Source organism: Lissotriton helveticus, chromosome 2_1 (assembly GCF_964261635.1).
Source record: "Lissotriton helveticus chromosome 2_1, aLisHel1.1, whole genome shotgun sequence".
Lineage (NCBI taxonomy): Eukaryota > Metazoa > Chordata > Amphibia > Caudata > Salamandridae > Lissotriton > Lissotriton helveticus.
Window position 1 is genome coordinate 1,691,286,051 of NC_136059.1, and position 17,245 is coordinate 1,691,303,295.

General features: G+C 44.9%; 1 protein-coding gene across 1 annotated transcript in view; it reads left to right on the forward strand.

Moving 5' to 3' along the window:
- The window catches only part of SHOC1 (shortage in chiasmata 1), a 1,878,679-nt gene that overhangs the window by 411,042 nt on the left and 1,450,392 nt on the right, over positions 1–17,245 (forward strand). The window contains exon 8 of the mRNA XM_078676649.1: positions 14,143–14,296. Within this exon, the coding sequence (XP_078532775.1) occupies positions 14,143–14,296 (154 nt within the window). The remainder of the gene's footprint in view (positions 1–14,142; positions 14,297–17,245) is intronic.

The following is a 17,245-nucleotide window of genomic DNA, read 5'->3' on the forward strand; positions in this document are numbered from 1 at the left end:
CTATCCAAGATGCAATACTCCTTTTGCCCCTTCTCACTTGAATGCCATGTCACAACTGATGTTCAGTAATCAGGGACTGTGCAATGTACATACAATGGTATATGTCTGAATACTTTGCTTGAGGTTGTCCTGGTCTTATCAGCTGAAACTATTGATGGCATGAGTGACAGCGTACCAACCGTTTAAACCTAATATATTTAAGCCATGAAGGAAACTCAGCTGATTAGCAGTGGCAGGTGAGCCGTTGCTGCTGCTCTCCTCACATGATGAACAATGCTAAATTTACAACCAAGATGTGTGTATGCCTGTGTTATACACAACTACGCCTTGGAATGGTCAAATACACAAATTGTAACTACATTGTGTTGTTTGCAATGTTTTGGAGATGCCATTCCTATCCCTAAAGCCAAATTCTACATAACAGCACATCTAATGAGCTGATGAAATCTACTACATGTATTGAATGTCTTCAAATGCCTAGTAACCAACTCCACACAACTAGATGACAATACTGATTTTTATGAATTTTTTCATTCTAGGTCCCTATTTATTTTGACACAAACAATATGGATGTTGGTGCCTCACTTCCACCAATAACAATGTTCTCTATTTCTCAACAGGTCGATCAGCTACAGCACCTGCCTAGAGGTTGGATACCAAACAGAGTTCCCCTTCACCATACAAAGCACCCCCCCCCCCCCAGTGATGATAACTCTCCTGAAGATGTAGATGTGGATGACGGTTCAGGTCCATCTGGCCAGCCAGCAAGAGTGGGGCTCACTGTGCTCACAACAACATCTCCCACCCTAGCTGCAATGACACAGCCAACCCCTGCACCCCCAACCTGTATACCTAGCTCAGTCAGTACCATCCTGTGCTCCCCAGTCCTGGCTTCGGAGGCAGCTATCACCACCCTAGTCACTGAGGAACCAGGACCCAATGGAGGAATACCGCAATTGCAGAGGGCACATGCCCGTGGACTAAGGGTAATGGCAGGGTAACTGTGGGGGCATTGGGGCCAATGACACCTAGGCTGCCATCACCAAGTTCTGGTAGTCTACCAGGACTCTAAAGCTGTAAAGGGCTAGGGACTTACCAAAATTTGGGAAATAAAGCAGCTGTAGAGGGACACATACAAGAAAGTTGCCGTCATCCACACTGAGGTGGCCTGCATCAACACCAAATGGCTTCCCTAGTTGGGGCACTGCGGGACAGCAACATTAGCCTCTGCAGGGCTTTTCCACCTGCATCTACCCCTTTCTGTGGTCAGAGTCCATCCATTCCGTCAACATCTGCCGCAGCCACAGGAAGGGAGGCCCTGTCAAAGGAGGACACAGTTGCAGACACCCCATTTTCAGCAGCCGTTCAACTCAGGATCACAACCATGTCGTAACAACACATACATACAAGTGTCCGGTCTGATAACATCTTTATTCCATTGTTTAAGTCATAGGCTGACATGATGTCAGAAACATGGCAAATAAGACATGACTCAATTTTTCTGAGTCAGTGATCACATTATCAGTTACAGACTTTCACAACATGGAATGAGGGGATACATCTGACAATATCTCCTACAATAGGCAGCATTAAATTAGGTCTACGTCATCAGCTGTACCCATATTGCCTACCTCACAAAAGGAATCCAACATCAAATAAACAGACACATGCCAGTAAAACAGTTTCTGAACGTCAGTGATGTGCCTCAAGCATTTTGGCCTACAATGAGACACATCAACAGCTACATACAGTTAATACACAATGAGGAATTAGCCAATGTGAAGGGAGACAAGCATAAATTGGGCCCAACACAACATTGTGCTGGATTACATGATGGTACACATATTGCATTGGGAGCACAAACCACAAGGAACAAGTCCAGTTGAAGCCATGTAACATCCATCTTATTGATGTGCAAGCTGTCTTGGTACCGGCTTTGTACACCCAAACTCTGTGACAGACATTCCCAGGACCAATCCATGTCCACTTTGTACATCTGAACAGCATCATATACCTGTCACATATGTCACACATATGTCATATATGTCACAACATATATGTCACAACTCTGAAATGTCCAAATGAAGATGCCATGGAGAAGGAATCTAAAACAGACCAACACAAAGAGGGATTAGCCAAGAAACCATACATATGGCACAAATCACATTGTCAGCTCCTAGAAAACACACTCCCAGCCAACATTTACAGCTAAACAAAACTACACTTACAGAACAAACACCTTTCCCCAGATATTCCCAGAGCCATATATTCTAGAAAACATATCCTCCTCACAACATCACAACAACAGTTGCACTAATAGTCAAAGTCATCACATTTCACACCATACTTACACTCAGGAGAAGACGTTTCAGATGACATCTTGACCTAAGTTCATTCCTTCCTCTTCACCAATCTCATCACCAAGTGGCATTTCAGGTTATTCACCCAGTGGCTCTTCATGGCCTGCATCCTCTGCGATGTGAGGGATGCTCTGTCACAGGACATTGTTGTAGAGCATGCAGAAGGCCACAGTGATCGAACACATCTCCCCTAGTGAGTAGAGGAGTGCTCTCCCTGTCTTGTCCACACATCTGAATCTGGCTTTCAGGAGCTCAAAAGTCCGCTCCACGGGCCATCATGTTCTTCCATGGGCCTCAATGAAGTGGACTTCCCCTGGGTAATAGAATTCCTCAGCGGTGCGAACAACCATGGCCCTTTGGGATATGCTGATTCTCCTAGATGGGAGATAGACAGAACTGCAACAATGAGTTACACACTTGCTGATTATACTGCCTGACATTACCAACACAAAGTTAGGACAGATCACACTTACCTATAAACCAGGTCCTCTCTGGTGCTGTTACTTAGTATGATGGAATCATGTGCATATCCTGGGAATAGGGCACAGACGTTTGAGATGCACAAATACTGTAAACAGACAACTGTAACATTGATAGAAAGGAAGTGCTTCATGTTGTGGTACACCTGTTCCCTGGATTGCAGTGGTACGAAGGCAATATGGTTGCCATCAATGGATCCAAATACATGCGGGATGCAATCACAACTATAGAAATCAGCCATCCCAGTGGCCACATCCTCACATCTGGGGAACTGGATGTAGCTGTCCACGTGTCTCAACATTGCTGTAAGCACCTCTTGCAGTATACAACTGAATTTTGGTTGTGATATTTCACCTGAAATAGCAACTGTGGCTTGAAAGGAATCTGTGGCCAGAAAATGCAATACTGACACAAGTTTAACTATTGGTGTGATAGATGTAGGATAAGTGATGTGAGGTAGGAGGTCAGACTCCAACTGACTGAAGATGCCAGGACGTTATCCGGACACGGCTCCGTATCGCATACATGGTGAATACCGTTTGAAGTTTACCTCACTACTGAGTGTGGTTCTTTCCTTGAACTGAATAAAACCAACGAACCGCATAGGCTCTTATACAGCCATTCTCTTGGCTTTGTGTACCGAGGACACAACCCAAACTCTTATCTCTCTTTGCCCTGAAGAAGCCCATGTTTGGGCGAAATGCGTTGGCTGGTCAAATTGATCACTTACCAATTACACCTGAAAATAAAACAAAGAAAAAGACTCCATGCTGACGACCTTTCTTTCTGTGCTCAGTTGTGAAAATTGTTTTTCAACTATATTGCCTCTCATCCAATCAGTATATATAGTTAGATATCCAAGTAAGTAGTCCACATATCCGCACATCCCCCGGGAGAGGACACTCGCAGGAACACACATGCCACCCTTTCAATGTGACCTCAGTGTCATGATGTTGTGTATACTACGGTACTGGGCTCTATGGACCATTTGCATCAAGTCAATGGGCCCAGCTGTGAAGGTGTGTGTACACTCATGCACAAGAAGTTCATCATAAATATTTTGTGTTGTGTGTCATGGTACTTCACATCACATTCCATGTAGGATGGCATTAGCTCAGTCAACGTAGGTCATGACCTGGGTGGGTGTGGGTGTGGGTCAGTAGATGACCGCAAAAGTGTGTATTCATGCTTTAATAGTGCTTGGCATGTGACATTAACACGTATATTGTGTTGACTCTTACTGAATGTTTGTGTTAGGTGCTTAAAAATGTGTTTCAACCATACAGATATCCTTAAACTTCCAATTACAATCTGTTACTACATCTTTTGCATCCATACAGGTCAACGCACATCAGAAGAAAGACATTTAGAGAACCATTGCCCACAATGTGCAGATCCTGGGTTCTCCAGTCCTTCCAATGTGGAAGGGGTGTGCACCAGTAGTAGCCTGCATACTTGCAGTTGCCTACCCAGATCTTGATGGACAGTTGTGGGCCCAACAGCAGCTACACGGAGTGAGGCTTGGCCAGAGTCATGCATTTTACTTCGCCAACCTTGTGTGTTACAGGCAGGCCTTTTCAAACGCAAATTGGTGGTGGTCCATGTCCCACACACAAGATGAGTTATTGTGTGTGCAAATCTGGTAGTACGTGCCTGCTGTTGTGCTGTGCCTATTACCTTTCTGACCAGGAACAAATCTGCGTCCTGTCCACATCCAATTTCCATTTTTTGAGCAGACACCTGGCTGAGTGAATTGAGTGAACATCTCATGTTGTAAGTTGTTCTGGGTGACAATTATACCACACAGTCAACTTGTCTTCCTTGTTTGAAGAGTGATGCTCCCTAACTACTGTCCCTCATGTGATGGTGGCACTATTACATGTGACATGACATGGAGTGCACAGTATATGCAGTGACTGTACAACAGTTCCCATTGGTAATAATCGGTAATCCAGTGAAATGAGTGGGTATCACTGGTACCATTTGAATAAGTGGCTACATGTTGACCACGGTGAATTTGCCAGTTGATGGTTCGTCTGCAATAGTGATTCACAACACTCATTCACCGACTGGTGGGATGTAGAACTTTAAAGATAATGTGTGAGTGTCTACACTTATCCTTACAAGGCAATTTGAGTGTGAAATAAGAAAAAGAGTGCTGTGATGTGCCAGCCCATTAGGACTCTAGTGATCCCACATCTTCATGTCATTGATATTCAGGGACACCACATTCTTTCAAAGGTGCATTGGCGTGTAGGTTTACAATCTATGAATGACGTTCAAACTTGCACCAAGCAGGATTGGGGATCTTGTTATGGCTATATGAAGACTTGTACTGGGTGAATTCTGAGTATCTATCTGGCAAATATTTGCTACTCAATGTTTTCAGGCAACGTTACATGCTACATGTGATGAATAGATAAACTATTCTGTACAGTTTTAATTGGCCTTTTCAGGAGGTGGCCATATGATGTAAGTTGGATTCCAGTCTAATTGGTGTGCAATGAGCATTTGCATGTGACTGTCTGCCACAATACTAGCTGATGGTACATTGATGTTCATCTTGACCATCATGACAAACTAATGTTTTATGAGGGGTATGTAGATCTGTTGGACTCTGGGCCTTGTGTGAGCATTGTGTAAATCTCAAATTTGTATCCATCATACTTGGTTATATAATTTTACAATGGTATAATACAAGTGCAAAGTATGCAAGGTGATCAATTATCCTCTTATGGAAATAGGGATGGAATATATCCAACTCCATTAATGCATTTGGCCCTGTCTAGGGTTATGACATGAGTGGATCCAACACTTTGCTGGTTATGTAGCATGCATGCATGTGCTCGTGCTAAATTTGAAGCCTACAGAGTGAACCATGAGGCTGGTGTGATATGTGGACTTCTTCAGTGTTTTCTATTCATTTGTGATGTTCAGGTGTGGAAACGCAGTTGCAATAAACCCATGTTACTTGTCATTTCAGGTACATCCAGGGCAAGTGGAGGAGAAGGGGCCAACATTGGTGGGAACACAGCTGGTCACAGTGATTCCCGACATGAGATGTCAGACACTGCGGAACCCAGTGGCCAGGAGGGTGTGGGGGTGCAACAGAAGACATCAGCTCAAGCTCGTCATCATCCAAGTCATCCTCTAGTGGACACTCCCAAATGGTGGTGGACCCCAAGGATCATTACCACCTTCATCCTTGCCCACCACCCCCAGTTCCAACACCACCCTCTCTGTTGTCCCCCAACAAGTTGGCCAGTCCCACTCCCTTGAGAGAATAGCAGTCTCCTTCATTCCAGGCACCTCAGCACTGCCCCTGTTACCCCTGCTTCTCTGAGTCAGGAGGCTATTAACCTCCTGAGGACCATCTCCGTGGGTCAGACTGCAGTCATGAATGCCGTCCAGGGGCAAGGCCACCAGCTGGCAGAGATAGTGACTTACCAGGAAGGCATTTACACTGCAATATCTGCCATACAGAGATCTTTTCAGGTTCTGGGCTCCTCCCTCAAGGCAACCTTCCAGCAATCTTAAACTTCCACCCCACATCCTGCCCCTTCCAAATTCCCTATTCCCATTCCTGTCCCAAGCACATGCACTCCTAAGCAAGCACACATTTCAACAGACCCAAGCACCACACACAAACAAAAACCACACAAAAATACAGACATGGAAGCACTCATCAGACACACACACCTCTCAACCCCTAGCATACCCCAGGCACTATAGCAACAGACCCAGACCCCTTCACTCCCACAACCATACCCCCAGACACGCCACCAATAGAACCAGAACTATCTACACCCACAGCCATACCTCCAGGCACCACACCAACAGAGCGATAACCCTCCACATCCACTACCTTACTCCTAGGCCCCACACCAGCAGAGCCAGACCCCTCCACACCCTAACCAATACCTCAAGGCACCACAGCAACAGAACAAAACACCTCCACTTCCACAACCATATCCCCAGGCACCACAGCAACAGAGCCAGACCCCTCCATACCCACAACCGCACCCCCAGGCCCCACAGCAAAAGGCCCAGACAAAGAAACCCTCCCAAAGCCCAACCAATCCCTTCCACATCCCGCTAAACCCCAGAGAAAGTACGTCCCCACCCCACTGATGCCAGCACCAAAGCCAAAAAAGACCCCTCCCAAAGACCAACCCATCCCTTCCACGTCCCACTCCACCCCAGAGAAAGTGCTTCCCCACCCCATTGAGGTTAGCCTAAACCCCCCCAAAAAACTCTTCCAAAATCCAACCTACCCCTCCCTAAACCAGCCCCACCCCCGTCCAATTCCATCTTTCAGATGCCCACTATGCCCAGTGGATGTCCCTTTGTGAGGAGTTTCCTTGATAGTGTCAGACAGGAAAAGTGTGTTGGCACAGCTTGGTGCTGTGGCATATTATCAAATCATGAACTGGCCATTGACCTTAGTTAGACAATATGCTTTGAAAAGAATGTTCATTAAACCTTGTTGCAGGATTGAATACCTTGGTCCTGCCATTTCTTTTTTGATGATTTTCTATTTTTGTACTGATGTGTGACCACATTTGAGTTTCTTTCATCTTTGATTTCGATTCAGTTGTTGTGGTTAGTATTATGTTACTTTAGACCCAGTGCAGGAGTTACACAGCACAAGGGGAAATGTTGGATAGATGTCTGTGAAATGTAAAAGCAAATGGGGCAGACATTGCATTGAGTGACATATTATGTGGTAAGTATTTCAGCTTGGCCTGGCCACTGTCTACTTCATTTAGGTTGCACTTCCCCCATGACGTCGTTTGGATATGTGTTTGAATTGTTAAACTTAGATATTTGCTTATCAACACATGGAGGGTGTTAAATGGTAACATCTTTGTGGAGTATTGTCTGGAAATGTGCCCATTGTCTAATGCGTACCTTACACCTTCTTTATCTAGATGTATGACAAATGCTGTTAGTGCTGTGTTTGCTATCATGACTTGCAGTTACACATTCCCTTCACATGCATTGCACTTGGTTATGTTATTGGTTGTCCCTGATATGTTTCAATTCACAGGTCCTGTGCACATTGAGCTTTTCAGATATGTGCAAAATGTTCTCTACCCTAGGGCCCTAGCCTTTCAGGGTTCCCCATTTTAGAGGCATACCTATTCTGCAGATGTTATTACAATTGTACCTTTGGAATGCTTCTCACACTGCTTCTTAGTAATCCCATTTACTGACATTCATTCATTTTTCATGTGGATGAAGTGTGAGAGTACAATGCCAAGTTGTAGCAAAAAAGGTGTGTTTCAGTTTTGTGACACATCCACACAGATGCATATTTAATATCACAACCTGACCTAGGACGTGTGTAAAGTGAGGGTGTTAGGAAGAATGATATGCGTGATATTGATGAGGATGTGCTGTTGTGTGACAGAATGTAATGCACACATCACTATCACTGATTATGAGTCTAATGTACATGTGTTGTAACAGTGATTTGGGATGGAGGGCATCATACAGATGTATTTGGGTGACACATTAAAAGTAATCCCACACAGTGCCCCAGTAAATATGTTTAATCACGCCACCTGTTAGAAATGGGGTTTCTGGTTGGCTAGTGTATGCACATAAGCCAGACAGAACCCACCACTCTAGGCAGGGTAAAGGAGTTACACACCCAAGATAACCCCTGCTCACCCCCTTGGTAGCTTGGCAGAGCAGTCAGGCTTATTCCAGAGGCAATGTGTAAAGCGTTTGTGCAACACACACACACACACAGGTGACAACACATACACCACAAAAGAGACTCCACACAGTACTATATAAAAATATCTCATATATTGTATACAACACATAAACCACAATCACATAAATCATAAATCACTTTGCAAACCAGGCAAGTGTCATAACATCACAGTTAGTGCAATAAAGTAAATACTTATATGTTGCACACGTCATACAAAATGCCATCACTGTTCATAATATGCAGATCCTGAAATGATACTCGTCATCCTATCATTGCAAGCTATAACACGACACATATCATAACATCAGGCAGGAATATGAAGCAGTTAGGTCATACATAAATCATCAAATATCACCTTGAAAACATAGTGCGCAGTTCCCCTGCACTCCTACCACACTTTATATGGTAATTCAAATACACAAGAGGAAAAGTACCGCCCCATCTCGTTCCTCCCCTTTCCTGCCAAAGTCATCGAGAAGACCGTCAACGGACAGCTCGCCGCCTTCCTCGAGACTAACGGTTCCCTCGACCCTTCGCAGTCCGGCTTCCGAGCCAACCACAGCACCGAGACCGCCCTCATCGCAGCCACCGATGACATCAGATCCCTGCTCGACAACGGTGAAACAGCGGCCCTCATCCTCCTGGACCTATCTGCGGTGTTCGACACTGTCTGCCACCGCACTCTAGTACAGCGCCTCAGCAACATCGGTATCCAAGGGAAGGCTCTGGAGTGGATCATCTCGTTCCTCGCCGGAAGAACCCAGAGAGTCTGCCTCCCCCCGTTCAGATCCAAGGCAACTGAGGTCATCTGCGGCGTACCACAAGGATCCTCACTCAGCCCCACCCTCTTCAACGTCTACCGGAGCCCCCTCGCAGCCATCGCACGCCAACACAACCTCAACATCATCTCCTACGCCGACGACACCCAGCTGATCCTCTCCCTCACCAACGACCCCGCCACCGCCAGAGCCAGCCTCCAGGAAGGGATGAAAGACGTCGCCGAGTGGATGAAGAACAGCCATCTGAAACTGAACTCAGACAAGACGGAAGTCCTCATTCTGGGATCATCGCCCTCTGCCTGGGACGACTCCTGGTGGCCGCCCGCCCTGGGCACTACCCCCAAGCCAACGGACCACGCACGTAACCTGGGCTTCATCCTGGACTCCTCCCTCTCGATGACCAGACAAGTCAACGCCGTATCATCATCATGCTTCAACGCCCTGCGCATGCTCCGTAAGATCTTCCGATGGATCCCCACCGAAACCAGGAAGACAGTCACCCAGGCACTCGTCACCAGCCGACTGGACTACGAGAACACCCTCTACGCGGGAACCACTGCCAAACTACAGACAAGACTCCAGCGCATACAGAACGCCTCCGCACGACTCATCCTGGACATCCCTCGCCACAGCCACATCTCGACCCACCTGAGAGACCTGCACTGGCTCCCCGTCAACAAGAGGATCACGTTCAGACTCCTCACCCACGCACACAAGGCTCTCCATGACATGTGCCCGAAGTACCTCAACAGCCGCCTCAATTTTCTACACACCCACCCGCCAGCTACGATCGGCCAGCCTCGCCCTCGCCGCCGTACCACGCATCCGCAGAGCCACCGCTGGAGGAAGATCCTTCTCCGACCTGGCGGCCAAGACATGGAACTCTCTACCCTCCACCTACGGCTGACCCAGGACCACCTCGCCTTCAGGAAACAACTCAAGACCTGGCTTTTCAAACAGTAACAAACCCCCCCCAGCGCCTTGAGACCCTACTGGGTGAGTAGCGCGCTATACAAATGTGCTGATTGATTGATTGATTGAGTGCTTGACATGCGAAGAGCGGCAATACAGGGAGTCTCCCACAGCGCCCACCAGGTGCTTTCTTTTAAAGGTGAAAAACAGTCCTGTCCTTTTCCTGCTAAGGACAGAAGCCGCAACTGCAGGCATCTGCAAGCCAACGCCCCCCCCCCTGCACTCATCAAAGGGCAGCGCTCCCAGCTCTCCGTCCTGGCAGGTATCTTTTTGATCCAGAACAGATCCTTTTGAAGTCTTTGATTTCCCTGAGACGTCCAACAGGAGGCAAGCTCTGCATCAAGCCCTTGGGGATCTTCACATGCAGGATACCACAGCAGGGCACAATAAGTCCGTCCTTTTCCTCTGCCCACAGATAAAAGCAGCAACTGTAGGCCAACCCACCCCTCACACATAAATAGGGCAGCACTCCTCAAACAACTCTTCAGCTCTTCTTGACAGGGACATCTTGTTTCCAGAAGTGATCTAGGGTTCTGAAATTTGAGCCCCAATATGTATACTACATTTTCCTTTGAAGTTAGCACAAACAAAGTTTCTCTGGCACACATAAACCAGTTCTGCCTTGCTCAGGTCAGGTTCACTGCAGGAGGTGGAGACAGCTTTGTGCAAAGGAGACACAGCCTATTCAGGTGCTAGTGAAAACTCCTCCCACCACTCTAAATGCAGAAAGGTCTATTCAGCCTAGCTATGAGTCACCCAGGAAAGGCAGGACACACCTCAACCCCCCTTTTGACAGTTTAGAGTGAATGCACATCCCCTTCCCCTGTCACTCCAAACCCAGACTTTGAATACGCAAACAGGCAGCGGCACACAGAATGGTAAAGCAAGAAAATGCCCACTTTTTAAAAGTGCAAAAAGAACTATTGATGGACAGAATGCAGAACAATGTCATACATTCACCCCAGTACAGAGATCTGGACCTAAATCCATCGTGTTTTTGCTCACCATGCCATTCCAGTTTGGACCCAGCCATATGCAAATCAGTCCTGACCCTGCGCCCGATGGGAACTGTCCAGCCCAAACTGCCAGGCCAGGTCCTCCCTGAACTAGAAACAAGCATCCTAGGACCGGTTTCGGGGTTTCACCCCTCTTCAGCCAGGATAGCTTAATTCCAGTGGCATTGAGAGCACGGGACTCACGTCTGAGCATGATGGATTAAACCCAGATCAGTTGACTGGGGTTGAGTGCTTGCAACGTTCAATACTCCGTCCATCATCCCCTTTGGTTTTGCTTTGTTCGCCCTAAGTTGGCAGGGTATGCCCTGACGTGGGTCCCTTGCTCACTGGATTCAAGCTAGCCTGGCTGATGACGGCTGATTAGCCAGAAACCAGTCCCAGGATGCTTGTTTCCGGTCCAGGGAAGACATGGCTTGGCAGTTCCGGCTGGACTGTACCCATGAGGCACAGGGTCAGACTGATTTGCATATGGCCATGTCTGAACTGGGGTGGCGGAGTGAGCTAAAGAATGATGATGGATTAAACCCAGATCAGTTAACTGGGGGTGAGTGCTTGCAACGTTCAACACTTCGTCCATCATCCCCTTTGGTTTCACTTTCTAAAAGTGGCATTTTCAAATACAAAATTTAAAAACCACCATCACTAAAAGGTGTGTTATTAAATTCTGAGTTCAGAGACCCTAAACTCCATTTCTCTATCTTGTCCCAATGGAAAGTTACACAGTATTTCACTATCAGAACATGTGAAACGCACCCGTACACGTCCTACCTTTAATATACACTGCACCCTGCCCATGGGGGTACCTTGGGCCTACCTTAGGGGTGACTTACATGTACGAAAAGGGAAGCCTAGTGCCTGGCAAGTGGGTGCACTTGCCAGGTCGACATGGCAGTTTAAAACTGTGCAGCCAGAAACTGCAGTGTTATGTCTGAGACACATTTACAGGGCTGCTCGTGGGTGGCACAACCAGTGCTGGAAGCCCACTAGTAGCATTTGGTTTGCAGGCCCTGGCACACTGTGCACTTTACTAGGGGATTTAACAGTAAATCAAATATGCCAATCAAGGCTAATCAATCATAATCACAATTTACACATAGAGCATATGCACTTTAGCACTGATCAGCAGTGGTAACGTGCCCAGAGTCCTCACAGCAACAAAAACAGGGTCAGAAAAATAGGAGGCAAAAGGTAAAAAGTTTGGGGATTAATCTGCTAAAAGGCCAAGTCCAACACTACCCCAAAACCCTTGCCTGGGCCACGGTGGAACATCGTTTGCGGAGAAGTGTATAGAAACAGGTAGTAGACTTGACGCCGGTTGCGTCAGCGACTGTGTGGGTTTTGGACATGATTGAACAGGTACAGCAGTGGCAGAACGTGTACAATAGGCTCCATGGCGGCACAGGATGGGTAGAGGTGAGACTCACCCTTATATGCCTCCCTTTCCGCCAGCTCAGATGTGGTGGTTTGACCGCCATGGTCATAGTGGCTGTAACGCAACACTTAATTGGGCCAACAGTTTCACTGGCAGTCCCAGCTTCTGACTTGCTGAATGGCCTATTCCATGGCTGCCTCAATTGTATTTGGCTGGTGCTGTCTGCGAGACCCTGGCAGTGTTTTGTTCACGTAAACGTATGTCTCATAATACAGTTATTAGACACAAAACTCGTAATCAGACACTTAATGCAGATTGTCGGTGACGTCTCCGTATTCTTTGATTGACATGATAGTAGCAGCCTTGTATAGCTGTGTTGCGGTACATTTTTTTAAATGGTATAAATCACGGATTGCCCGCATTTTATGAATATTTTTTCTGGATAATAGGTATTTATGTTATGTTTATTGTGGTTTAAGAGTTTGTAGTAAGTGCTGCTTAGTTTATTTGGTAGCAGGGCATATATAAAAGGGATATTTGTGTTTTGACCATGTATGGTGTATCTCTGAATGAAAAGTGTGGGACACATTTTGAAGGTCCTATCCATCATCCAGGTCTGACACTGGTTTAGTTTCAGTAAGGTGTTTGCTGTGGATAACATTAGGATTTGTTTCTCATTGCTTAGGTTATTATATAAAAAGAAAGGTTCCTCATTATGTGTCATTGTTAATGTTCAAGTATTTCTATGTCTTGGTATCTTCTAGAGGCAAGAGGAGTATCGCTCTTGGCTTATTTAGTTTGTGCAGTTAAACTTCTTTAAGTGGGTATAGGTGTTAGTTGGCTGTGGTGTGCTCAGGGTCTTTTGGTTGTGGGTTCCTGGGAGCCAGTGCTTGCCTCTCTTATATCCTGCAATACCTTCCTTACTTCTATTTCTGTCACATTTGGGGGGTGGTTGTGTGCTCTTACATGAATTACAATGTCATCTTTTATAGTGGCCCTCCCATAAAATGCCCTAGAATAATACTTGGTACATCTACAATTCACATTTTCTGTTGATCCATTTTCGTGGTTGGAGGTGTACTTGACAGCGATATTCTATTTTCAATATTCTGTCCTCGATATTGTGTTCCAATAATATTGTGGTTTTGATATTTATGGGCCACACATTGCCGGGGTCATCTGAGTGTGAAAGTGTATTGGTTTTAACTATTACAAACTGTATTTCTACGAACAAGGATGGTTAAGTAGCCTTATTTATTTTCTTATTTATTGACTGATTATTTACTTTCTTATTTGTGTCACTTATTTTAAAATTCAAGACTAAAAGATTGTCATACCTTTGTTAAGTTAAGAATTGCAAAGTAATTGTGTATCTCCCTGTGTTTTGAAAATGGTAATGGACAGAGGCTGAGAGAGGTCATGTTTTTTGTACCTACAGTCCTTAATGCTGCCTTGTGAATTAGAGCTATGTACAAAAATATTACCTGTAGAGGTGGAAATTGGAACTAAACTACCAGAACTTAAAGCAGTTTTACACTTAGATCCTGAACAGATAACCGACGAAATCAAGGTGGAACAAGTAATCAAAGAAAGTAAGACTTTTTTTTAATTAGTCTGCCTACTGTTTTGACTTAAGATGACTGAGTTTAGATGGATAGGAGCTCATAAAGTTTCTGAAAGATATAGTAGCAATATTTCTATGCTGTACCAATATGTATATGCTGTATGAGTAAATCTGCAATGGTTTGTGGAGGGCCAGGGGCTGTGGGAGACATGCCGATCTTGGTGAGTAAAGAATGAAGGGCCGTATATACAAAGCATTTTTGCAGTTTGAAACAGCTCAGTTTGCAGCATCAGGCCTTTTTCGACCGCAAAAATGCATTTTTCTATGTACAAAGCACAAATGTTAAAGAACCACCATTTTTGTTTAGCAATTTTGGTTTTTGGAAGGTGGTGTCCCTTCCAAATACAGAATCACAGTGGTAAAATGTTTTGCAGCCAAATTATGGTTGCAAACATTCTAGCAGTGGAGGCATGTAACTTAACTTGTGCAGTGAGTTTACAATCGGAGTTTGTGAATACCAAAAGTAGTAAACTTACACCAAAGTGTAAACTTACTCAAAAATGTAAGTTATCTGTGTGACAGAGGCCCATAGTTTTTACATTAATGATTCTACACTCCTCTCCATCCTTCCTCAACAGTGACTTATTAATCTGCTACTTCCTGTTTGTAGTGCGAGCTGTGTAAGGGTGCAGTACCACAGGTTTTAATATATGTCCCTCTGAAGTCAGCAAAATGGTTGCATTACATCAGGCTCTTCCTTGAGGGCTCTTTGAAGCCAGCACAAATGGTTGATACCACAGGTTGTTTCTAAACGGCCCTCTGAAGGCAGCAGAAAGAGTATAGTCGCCCAGACCAGTACTACTGCTCCTTTTGAAGTCAGCAGGAAGGATGCAGTCCTCATGTCGTTATTGGATCTCTCTATAATGTTAGCTGAGGGGTTTACTACAGTAGTTTTGTACCAGACACTCAGAAGCCCCCACCCCACCTACCCTTGGCACTCATCAGAAACAATAATGTGTTTTCTTTTTGCCTCACATATTGTAAAATTATAAAGGCAGCTATATACCAAATAACTTTGCAAAGAAAATAAATTGAGTGTTCTGTGCCTACTTACATTTTTTAATGAAAAATCAGGCAACGATCAGGCAATGCTCCTGTACCAGAGTGACTGGTAGAAAGAGCATCAAGAAGCTTCATCTGTAAATTGGCTGAGGTTGGTAGAGCCAGTGATCTGCCAGATGTAGTTTTCAGGGCCTTGGATTGTGCTCATGTCATTTTCATAGCTGTGTACTCTTGTGCATTTTACCGTAGACCCATGTGTCTGAAAGAAGGTGTGCATAAATGCAATATGAGAACCACTGGCAACAAGATCACAGAAGCATTTCAGAAGGCAGGGTTTTGATATAGTAATAATAGTACTTTCCGATGGATCATGCTTCTAATTCAGATAATTTACGTAGTCAGGATGGTTCTGTTGGAGGAGTTTTAGATCACCCTTATGCATTCAAAAGTAAGCATTTCACAATCCATTAGAAGGTATGACTCAATGGAGTAAAAAATAAAACAAAAGAAAAACATGTGGGTCTACACCACTCAGTTGATGTGTAGTCAATATTCATTGTAATCAGACAACAATGGTTCATAGTAAAATTGACACTATGCTGTTTCTTATGTGAAGAAAGTGCTCGTGCAGTGTGTCAAGATTAAAAGGATAATACAAAATACATACATATCATTAAAAAACTTGAACTGCCTGGCCATATCATTTAAAGTAAAGTCTTACATGGGTGGGCTCTGTCCGTTTCTTCTTAGTTGACCCCAATGGTTTTAAGGTACAGACCAGAAGTAAAACCGTTAAGGTTTCGACCCTCTCAAAAGACATGAGCCATATCCACATCAAAACGAGTCTTCATCAGGACCGTCTGTAGAGCACTCTGTATATTACATTGATATGATATCAGACTTCATATGTCAGAGTGTAAGTGCAATGCATCTTCTTGGTTAGGTCCAGGGTGCAACTCATCTGGAGATGAAATAATTTGGAAAAAGGACAGCTTGGTATGCTTATCAGTGCCTCAGGTGTGAGTTTAACTGTTAACTTCTATGAAGTATGGAATGAATTTAGATGACTGATGAGGAGCAGATCAAGTGCCACTTTGAGATATGTTATTGATGCTTGTCAGTGCCTCAGGTGTGAATTCAACTGTTAACCTCTATGAAGGAATTAATGCATTTAGATTACTGATGAGGGGCAGACCAAGTGCAGCTTTGAGATATGTTATTAAATCAAGTTCCCTCTTCCCAAAGCTCCAAAACGTCTTGAGACGCATGTCGATTTATTATTTTTAGAGCATCGCTTCCAGACTGGAGTAACTACAAAAATTGGAAAATGGAGGAGGATAAAAGTAAATTCCTCACACTTTCCAAGACTGTACATTGAATACTGCAAACTAAAGTGAATATTGGCAGAATTAGCATACCTCCTCCTTTATGCCCCTTCTGCTCTCATGATGTCTGTTCTTGTCTGAGGCTCTTGAAACCACGAAGCTCACAGATAAACTAGAACCTGCACCTTGACATCGATGTGCATACTTCATGAGTGACCTGGAAGCATCCTCCCAAAATGGTTGCTAAGGGATGTGCATTCTATGCCTGTTTGATGGGCATCTATAGCGCTCGCAGTGTTTAAATATTTTGCACCAATGTACTGGATACAAAAATATTTTGTCCACTATCAATACTTTTCTAACAAAACCTGTACAGAAGTGGAGTGTGTTCCAATTAAAGCAAGCACTGAGGGTCTGATTCACAAAGGTCAAGTTAGACCAAAAGTTTAACTTTACTACTTCATTTGGTAGTCACAAAGGGACTTACGAGTAGTACCTTTATGACTGTAGAGGTTCTACACTCATGGCGGAGGTTCTGGACTTCGGACAGAATCTATGCCCAAGTGTGGAATCTCCGCACTCCGGTGGAG